At 37.7% G+C, this 10,638-nt stretch overlaps 1 protein-coding gene and 1 non-coding gene across 2 annotated transcripts in view; one reads left to right on the forward strand and one right to left on the reverse strand.

The window, feature by feature from the left end:
• dharma overlaps positions 1-593 on the reverse strand; it is a 1,237-nt gene extending 644 nt beyond the window's left edge. Inside the window, exon 1 of the mRNA XM_059332074.1 lies at positions 456-593. Coding sequence (XP_059188057.1) covers positions 456-584 — 129 coding nt within the window. The 5' untranslated portion in view covers positions 585-593. The remainder of the gene's footprint in view (positions 1-455) is intronic.
• A 9,644-nt stretch (positions 594-10,237) lies between these two features.
• trnar-ucu (transfer RNA arginine (anticodon UCU)) lies at positions 10,238-10,329 on the forward strand. The gene is given in 2 exon segments: positions 10,238-10,274; positions 10,294-10,329. It is a non-coding gene; the product is annotated as a tRNA-Arg (tRNA).
• The last annotated feature ends 309 nt before the right edge of the window (positions 10,330-10,638 follow it).

Here is a 10,638-nt window from a genome sequence, read left to right on the forward strand (position 1 = left end):
TTAAGATTGCTTTATTACTCATGTGTAAAAGACAAAAACAAAAAAAAATTCAGGGAGAACAATTTAAATTAATTAAATTTAAAACATTTAAGAAAAATAACATCATGCCAAATGCCACGTGATGGTAAGTTTATTTATATTCAAACTAAAATAATAAGGAGTGATAAATTGATCTAAAAATGAGTGAAAGTCAATTTTCTCACTGACAAAATCATGAAAATGATAATTAACAAAAATAATATAAAAGCGACTGAAATTAGAAAATGTGCACTGAACAAAGAGAACCAAAAAGGAACATTACTTCAAACATGCATGCTGCTTTTTTAGTTTCTTTAATTCTTTATAGTTTAATACTGTTGAATAATAATTAATTAGACTGAATTTAAGTTAAGTCGGTGCGTAAACTAAACCCTGGAGAGGTTTAGGCCGTGTGTCTGTCGTGACGTCACACCCACCCTGACGGTCTCCTCGCTCAGCCCGGTGCTCCTCGCCGCCTCAGCTCGCGCCTCCACCGGCGGGTAGTCAGTGAGCTCGAACAGCGCCTCGAGACGCTTCGTCTGAGTGTCGGTGAACACCGTCCTCATCCGGGACTTCTGCCGTGGCTGCGCCTGCGCAGTCACCGCAGACTGACAGCAGCCGTGGTACCCGGACATCTGCTGAACATCTGTAAGAAGAAAAAATAAAACAAAATGTTAAAAACATTAGAATGATAATAAATTTAAGTATAAAAAAACATTCAAATGATAAAAAAATTAAAAGTTTAAAAACATTTTAATGGTCAAATAAGTGTTTGAAAACAAATTTAATGAGAAAAAAATTAAAGTTTAAGAACATTTAAATGGTAAATAATAAAACTTTAAAATCATTTTATTGATAAAAAAAAAAAGTTTGAAAACCTTAAAATGATTTTAAAAAAGGGTTTGAAATAATTTTCTAAAATATATTTTTCAAATTATATAAATACAAGTTAAACATTAAATAATAAAGAAGAAAAAACAACAACATTCTAATTATAAAAAATAAAAGTTTGAAAACATTTGAATGACAACAAAAAGAGTTTGAAAGCATTTGAATGATAAAAAAAAATGTTTAAAAACATTTAGGCCTAAATGATAAAAAATAAAAATTAAATTGAATTGAAGTGAATTGAAACACTGACGTTTTTTAGTTATTATTTTCGGTCTCATTTGAACTTTAAGTATCGATTAAAACTCAATTTTAAAACAACATATATATATATATATCTTAATTAATAGCCTACATTAAAATAATAGTTTTGGATGGAACAGACCTGCAGAGTCCTGGCTGCTGCTGCTGAAGTGCAGGTAAACTCCGGGGTTCGGATAGATGCTGGTGAAGCCGGGTCCGTACGGGTAAAAGGCCTCTCCAAAGCCCAGCCCTCGGTACTGCAGGTAGCCTGGGACCGGGACCGGGACAGGAGGCCTGTAGTTCCCGGATGTGGGACTGAACCCGCCGTTGACCCCCTGGAGATACCGGTCCGGGGAGAAGTCCGCTTTGTGTCCCAGCTGCGGGGACAGGATGCGCTCGATGCTGAAGTCGGACACTCTGCTTCCCTCCATCACTGATCTGCTGCTGCTGCTGCTGGGACCTGTGGGGTCTGAAGACTCCGGGTCCAGATTTAAACCGAATCAGAGCCATCAAACACCTGACGGATCTTTAATATGTTAATGAGCTGCTGACTTCAGTCACACATGAGAAGAAACGTGACTTTTATTTGACCTCTTGAACTCTTTGATTGTTTGAAGTGAAGGATGATGGGACCGAGATCAGCTGTTAACTTTCACTTTTATTAAAACAACTTCAGGATCCTGCAGACAGATCAGCTTTCATCATGCACAAACATGCACATCAAATGTTTATTATTCAAATGCTTTAATTTTGTTGGACATCTGGTTACTCCCACTTAGGCTTGAGATGCAATGAGATTTATGTTAGAAATATTACATATATATCATGATTTAAATTCCAATGTATTATTTCATTTTGTAATTTGGTTTTATGTTGTTATGTGTTTTAAAATATTTTGTAAAAAACAATCACATGTCCATGTGGTTGTTTTTTTCTTGTCTTGCTAAATTATTTCCTCTGCAGCTATTTTAGGATATATTTGATTAAGTGTGTAAAATGTTTTTTCCAGTGTCAGATTCTAAATCTTTGTTGGTCTTTTAAATAGTTTTAATCAACCTTTTAGAGAAAATAGCTACATCTAATCTTACAAATGTATATGTATTTTATTTTTAATTAAAAATTAAACAAGTGGAAACAAGCAAATGTCCATGCAGAATGTATGCAAAATATATGTAATTAAAATATTTTTTTCTCTGAGAGAGACAGTGTATAAATTATGTTTAGATAATGAAACACACTCAAGTGTAAATGGAAACTTTATAGTAAAATTGTTGAAAACATTCATCCACAAACTAAAGAGAGCAGACCTTTTATTTGATTGGTGCAGTAGAGTATAAACTTTACTGAGTGTTTTCATCTCCTGATGTTCAGGATCATTTAATGTTTGTGTTCACAAAAATAAAATTTATTTGAGGTGAATAATGTGCAGTGAGTGTTTGTGGCCTGAAGATGTCGCCGCTACTGTTTGTTTTATATTTATAAATATATAAATATATATTCAGTATGAGCAGCAGAAAGAAAAAACAAACAGCTGTTGATTTTTTAACATCATTTTCAAAAAGTGAGATATATTAACAGTACAAACTCACTCTGCAGTGAAACAGTGAAACCTCAGTTTGAACATTAGCAGCTTTGATCTGCAGCCAAAGATCAAAGAGTCAAACAGCTTTTATCACATTTTGTCTTCAGACTTCAGAGTGAAAACCTGCAGAGACTGAAACTGTCTGAGACTAAACATAATGATACATACAGATGTAGAGAGTTTTATTTGATTTAAACATGTATGAACATAAACATGTAACACAAATAATGTTAATGACATTAAAGTAGTAGTAGTAGTAGTAGTAGTAGTAGTCGTAGTATTCTAAATGGTTAAATATTTTATATTATTATTATTCTGTCATTTAAGTCTTGCAAAGTTATATTTATCTTTGCATATCTTTTTTTGTTTGTTGTTTCAGTTTTACTCTGTGCTGCATGTTTGTATATAAATAAAGTTGAGGTGAGTTCTGCTGTACCTGCTGTATAGAATTAAGTTAATTAAGTTCACTTTTAAAACTTTAAAATGTTGAAACTGAAGAAAATGCACAGACACAAATGTATTTTCTGTATTGAATCATAATAGTTTTTACTGGGATTTGTTTTATCATTTAAATATGTTGTGTAACATCAAATATCTGCTGTTTTCAACCACAGAACTGTCTAAAGTTTAAAACTGTAAACTCATTAAATATAAACACATGTGTGTATTGTAATGTGAGAGTGATGGATGTTAGCTCAGTGTGACTTCTGAGGAGATCCATCAGTGATCAATAACAGATCAATAACAGATCAATCAGCATGCTCTCTATAAACTCTGTGATCTCATCGATCACTGACAGACATGAAAGAGATCTAATGAAACTGCAGGTCATCAAACATCCTCAGGCTGAAGATTAAAGACACATTTAAATATTTGCTTTTTTATTCTGAAAGGATCAAAATGACATTGAACGCACAATAAGCAAACAACAATAGCCTTATTGTCATAATGCAAATATATCAGTAGTTTAGGATAAAACAGGCAATATTTGTGTTCAGATGGATGAGAGTCAGTTTACCTATTATATTTAGTAAAACTATATTTTATGGGTCAAAATTGTCTGAACTTTTTCCTCAAAGTTTCCTGGAAATATCTTTGTAGTGATCTGAGACTTATTTTGAGAAAAATAGGAACTCTCTTGTAAGTAAATATTCATTAATTTGCATTAATTACTGAAAAACGTATCTGGAATCAGATGTCATATTTCATCATATCCTGCTGACTTTACGTTACAATGAACTGAAATTTAGTTAAACTACAAACTGAACAATTTATTTCCATACGTCCTTATTTTCATCCATAAACAATACATACATATAAATCTGTTTCCATAAAAATATGTGCATTATCTGTGCATATTTCTGGTGAATTTAAGAGAAATCTATAGATGCAAACAGACAAAATAAACAGCTGAATGTGTGCGTTGCATGTTGTTGTCTGGTGTTATGTTTCCTCTGTAGCTGCTCAGTCTGTCAGATTCTCTGCTCGTCTCTCAGCATGAATCAGCAAAACATCATGAAGCTCCAGACTGAGCTGCAGACATCCAGCCCTCTGTCTGTCTGTCTGTCTGTCTGTCTGTCTGATCAGTAAAAAGTAAACAGTCTGGGTTCACTCTCAGGGTGTTTCGGACGTGTCTCAGTTCTGTTTCTGCTCGTCCTTTTGCCAGCTGGTGTCTCTCTCCTTACTGTGCCGGCTGAGTTTCAATCCTGTGGCTTTTGGGCTGGATGTCAAACTGAGCTGCTGCATCCAAATCAAACACTTCTTCTCTTTACATTCAGCACACTGTGCAGGCAGTCTGCAGATATGTTCAGTAAAATGTGACCAGATGTAAGAAGACATTTGACCACATCACTATGCTGAAAATGATCAAGTAAGAAAACATACTTAAAGTACTTATGCAGGACAATGTATATCAAACATTTGGATTATTTTTCTTTGTTAATTATCACTTTAAAGTTGCAGATGGTAAAGGTGGAACTTGTTTCTAATAATAATAATAATAATTTATTTACTGATTGGGAAGCTTAATCAACAATGAAAAATTATTTCTTGCACTAAACTTAAACTTATGTACTGAATCAGGATTTTAATGCAGAAATTTTGCTTGATTTGGACATTACATTGATGGTACTTTTACTTAAGTAAAGCATCTGAATACTGTTTTTCCACCACTCTAAACGCTGTAAAGTATTGGACAAACAAAAGTGTGAACTAGCTCTGCAGGATCTCAGATGTGTGTATAAAAGTTCATGAAAGAACATCAAATAAGTTATTCTAAAAAAAAGAAACTAAAGCTTCATTTGGCTCTGTGTGACTGGGCGGGTTTCAATACTGTTCCAGGCTGTCATCAGGAGGAGGAGGAGATGAGGGGAGGAGGGAGAGCTGCAGGTTTGAGTCTCACCCAGACTGATGTCTGTGACCGGGCGGTGACCTGAACCTCAGAGGACAGCAGAGACAGAGAGGGACGCTGCAGGAGAGACGACATAATCTTACATTAGATAATGAATATTTATTGATATAAAAAGAGAATCTCTCGTCCTGGTGCGGCTCTGAAACATCAGGGATCAGGTTGTGGATGTGAGATGCTGCTGGCTGCAGACTGAAACATGACTCATCTCTCAGCCTGCAGCCACAGATCAGGGCAGTTTGGAAATATTGACTCTGGTGGAGCTGAAAGGTTTTTCAAAATTAATTACATGCCAATTTAAAGCTCCACAGTCTTCAGTTAATGATCTGCTCTGGCTCAGGATGATCAGATATATCTGTGATGCAGATAGATGCAGTTTTACTGACTGACAGCAGGAAGTCTCTGTGTTAGTGAGTGAAACACGCTGAGAGCAGCCCCGACGCTTCAGACTGGTTTAATTTGTCAGGTTAGAGTCGACCCACCATCCCACCAGCAGGACTGAAACACATGTTTTCTTTTATAGATCTCCAGAGATACAGCGTTTATCATCGAGATAAACTGTCAAACAGGGATTATTGTTGAGATCCCTGAACAGATCATCAGTTACTAAAGCTCTGGTTATAAAAACTGACCCAAATGTATCTTAAAATGTTGATATTACTGTCAGAATAAATTCTATTTGATCTATTCTATTTTATGTTTACATGTGTCATGTAAACATGTCCAAAAATAAAGTGTTTGCACTAACCAGATCCTGTTAATCAACAACCCAACTCAAGAACAGAAGAGAATTTGGTTGGACACCAACATTGAAACTGTACTGATTTTCAACATGTGTGTGTGTGTGTGAAGAATCCCACGTCTAGAATTTGTTGCTTCCTTGCAGCAACGTCCAAATTTGATGCATTGTCTTCTGTCGTGGCTACAGCAGTCAGAGTGACAGACAGGGATGCAAACTGCAACTTGTTGGCTGGTTGGTGGAGACAAACGACCACAAGGTGGTTATTGTACTTCCAAACTGTCACAGTGAACACACTTCAGACAAACAAGTGTACATACAACAATATACGTCACATGTTCTCTCCACATTGGGTCAAAAAGACACTTAAATCTGCATGTCACATCCAGAACTAAGTGTTTTACTTGCAGCTGCCATGTGCACATGCTATAGAAATAAAAACAGTTGATATTAAAAACTGCAGTCACTGGATGAGAGTAAACAGCAGGTGAATCTGCAGGAAGTCTCATCCAGCACGTTGTCCCGCCCCCCAGGGATGTGTCCTGTCCTTGCTCCTGTTCGTCCTCCTCCTCTTCACAGACGAGCGCCCCTCAGGGAACATATCTATTAAACTCCTGTTAGACGTCTGGAGCCTGCAGACGACACAGCAGCCGTCAGTGAAGAATCTGAGGAGATGACGGAGCAGTTTATCTCCACACATTATCACATTCATAAACCAATAAATCAGCTGTTTAATGTCAGGATAAATGTCATCTTACTGTAATATAATGAACATAATCATTTTATTTTATTACTTTAGTCTCCGCACACTGTAGACACACAAAATAACGTTATATCCAGTCAACAATCTGACCTGTATATACTGTAGATAGCTTCTCGTCTAGATTGTTTCTGTGTGTGATGCTTACTTATATTTGTTTTGCTTTATGTCTGTTTATATTCTCTGAGTGTGTCTCTGTGTGTGCTTACACTGAGAATGATCTTTGCATCTGTCAACAGATTTATATCCTGATTCAGATTTTAATCTGTAGTTTCTGCAGAGCTGTTGTTACTTTCTTTGTGGTTTTAGTCAAATGAAAACTGGATGATAAACTGAAGAGTGTGTGTCAGAGGAGGGAAGCTGTCACAAGTCTTAACCTAAACAATCAGACAAAATCTACAGGTAGTCAAGTCACAAGTGAAGTCATATGAAATTCTGATGGTCTGTCCCACATTTAAATCAGTTAAAAGACAGAGGTTTAATTTTTAACATGAATAAAAACTGTTGCAGCCTGGTACTGATATTAGAGAATTAACAGAGTTAACAGAATTGCAAGTGAAAGTCAAGCATTCTATCCATGTTGATATCAAATCTTCACCTTTGTGACTTCAGTCTGACTCTGACTCAAATCCATCACGTCAAGTGGCAGGAACATGTACAGTATTTTTAAATGAATTAAGGAGCATTTTCAGCTATAATTATCCTTTGAATTATGTTCAAGTCAGCTGGTTATATTTAATATCTGCCCTTCCTGCTTCTCCTCCTCTGTGATGTCATGATGCAGAAGCTGCAGACTGACTCTGAGTCTCATTTGTCAGCCCACTTACATAATAATGAGTCTGATTGAATATTCATAGCTGTGAGCTCCAGCTGCAGTGAGTCAGTGTGACCAGCGGGAGGCGCTGCAGACAGCAGACACACACTCGGCTGCTAAAACCATTATGTAACGTCTCTGTCTCCCAGTCCTCCTCCTGCTTTCTTTTATCTTTTCATCGTCTTAGCTTTCATTCAGCCTTCCTCTTCCTCCGTCTCTTTCTCTCTCTCTCTCTCTCTCTTCATTCTCAATGAAGAGAGAGATGATGATTCGCTTTTTTCTACCTCTCACACCTGTTTCAACCTGTAATATCTTCATTTAACATAATTAGGAAATAACAGAGAGACATCCAACTCCTGCCTCTTTGTCTGACACACACACACACGCATGCACGCACACACGCACGCACGCACGCACGCACGCACGCACGCACGCACGCACAGACACACACACACACACACACACACACACACACACTCCAGACAGTCATTAGACAACTGTCCGACCTTCACTGCTCCACATAGCCCACAGGACACACACACACACACACACACACACTCATCCTGCTGTGCTGCTCGTCACCTGCGGCGGTACAGAAATCTCTCTCTGAATAATGTGATCCCACTTCAGGCGCGCTTGATTTAACTCAATTCTGCACAATTTCTCCTCATGCACAGAGCTCAGAAGGACCCGCCCCTCTCTCCTGCTGATGATGAAACAAATGCGCCCCCAGCTTTCTACAGAGGAGAATGCTGAACTCTTCTTCTTCTTCCAGAAGAGAGACACAGACAGGATTCTGCAAAAATAATTGTCTTTTCAAACACCCTTCAAATCCACATACTATAATACTGAATTTAAAGTACAAAGGTGGTATTATAATATTTCTCCTATGAAAACAGTCACCAGTCTCTGAGGACTGTCTGTGGTTCTCAGCTCCAAGCTCATGGATCTTACTGAAGATGTAAACTGATAAAAACACAAATATATAGTTCCTTTTTTGTATTAAAGACTAATTTTTTTGTATTAAAGAGTAATTTTAACAACACGTCATGTATTCATCCTATGGCTCTGTGGCGCAATGTACATCGCATTGTACTTCTACTTCTAGTGCAGGAGAAGGGGTTCAAAGGTTGTGGGTTTCAGTCCCACTGCAGTCCAACTTTAAACGCCTACCGTGTTAGATGGTATGTTCATCATGTAACATGCATTTGTTGTAAAAAGATACATCCTTCACCAAAGTATTAACATTGCTTGCACAAACTTGAACATCCTTATAAATGTCAACTCTGGTGGGACTCGAACACACCCTTTGAATCACTTCTCCTGTGTAGAAGTACAATGTGGTATCCATCATCTCTAACTTGAACAAGTAGCTCTGTTGCGCAATGGACAGCGCATTGGACTTCTAGTTGAGCACACGAGAAGTGATTCAATGGTTCTGGGACTTGAACCCACCAAGGTCAAGTTTTAAATGCCTACTGGGTTCGATGGTTGTCACAGAAAGCGACACTATGTTTCTGCGATTTCTGCCTTTGTTGTAAACAAGGCACTTCTTTCACAAAAATAGAAACATCATCTGCACAAATTTGAACATCCTTATAAATGTCAACTCTGGTGGGACTCATACTCACAACCTTTGAGTCACTTCTCCTGTGTAAAAGTGCAATGTGGTATCCATCATCTCTTGCTTGGATAAATGGCTCTGTGGCGCAATGGACAGCGCATTGGACTTCTAGTTGAGCACAGGAGAAGGGATTCAAAGGTCGTTGGTTTCGAGTCCCGCTAGATTAAAATTTTAAACGCTTACTGTGTTAGATATTATGTTCATGCAACATGCATTTTTTGTAAACAAGATACTTCCTTCACCAGAATAGTAAAACTTGAACATCTATCTATAAAAGCAAGAAGCGTCTGTGTCTCGCTCACTGTTGGCTCACAAGTCAGACTTACCTAAGATTTCGTATGTGGCTTGCGCATGGCATGAAGGTGTGCATCCTCGATTTTGAAGATTTTTGAATTCATTTTCAAACTATCATTATTTACGTAGGACGTGTTGCGGCATTGCACTGTTTCTGATCGGACGCCTTTTAGGGGAGCTCCGCCCCATTGTGTGATAGGCCTACGCCTGGTCAGTAACACAATTCACTCTGGATTTACACCCTGACTCATCACATCTGTAAGTCTGTTTAGCCTACCTATCTTTCAGAGTTTTAAAGTGCGTTACAAGGTTCGATTTTCCAATAATATTCAAATAGTTTACAGGAAATATCAATGTTCTATGTGTATGTGCTGGATGGTGTGGTACCTTATGGAAAGTAAGTGTTTGATGGAGTTGCAGACGTTGTAGTGGTCTGCATGTAATGTGCAAATTCTGTTATTCACATCCATCTGTTTGTGCTGCATGTAAACTTATTCCCTCCTATATCTGTGTCTGTATATTATGTCTAACCATGTTGAAGTATTAAGTTTCTTTTTCTTAAAATAACTATTTCTGTGTCTCTTTATATCTCAATGTACATCCATGTATTACCCAATATACACTTTGTATATTAACACTACGCAAGAGTGTTACACCTCATTGTACATCCCACTTTCACACACAACCTCATTTGGCCATAATTGAAAAATCTACTTAATCTCCCACTATACGAATACATACTTCCTACGGGCACTGCACTAGTCCTTATAAATGTCAACTCTGCTGAGACTCTGCTCAGAACCTTTGAATCACCTCACAATGGTGTAGAGGAGCTACGTGGTATCCATCATCTCTTGTTGGAAAGACTGGCTCTGTGGCGCAATGGACAGCGCATTGGACTTCTAGTTGAGCACAGAAGAAGTGATTCAAAGGTTGTGGGTTCGAGTCCCACCAGAGTCGATATTTGATGGTTCTCACAGAATTGATGTTTCTGCAACTTCTGCCTTTGTAAACAAGGCACTTCTTCCACAAAAATAGAAACATCACCTGAGGGGGTGTTCCATCAACGTGGATTAAGGAAAAGCCACTCTAACTTTGATAATAATTTTAGTGAGAGATGCATTCCATCAAAATGGCTTGTGTGACTCCCTGCTCAGTAACCATGGTAACTTAAACCACTGAAATAGCCTGCTCCGGAGCAGGGTAACTGCTGAGCTTACTTTAGCTGTGTATCAAATAATTCCCGACGGGCGGAAGCAATATCCCAAA

The sequence above is a fragment of the Centropristis striata genome, chromosome 4 (assembly GCF_030273125.1).
Source record: "Centropristis striata isolate RG_2023a ecotype Rhode Island chromosome 4, C.striata_1.0, whole genome shotgun sequence".
NCBI lineage: Eukaryota > Metazoa > Chordata > Actinopteri > Perciformes > Serranidae > Centropristis > Centropristis striata.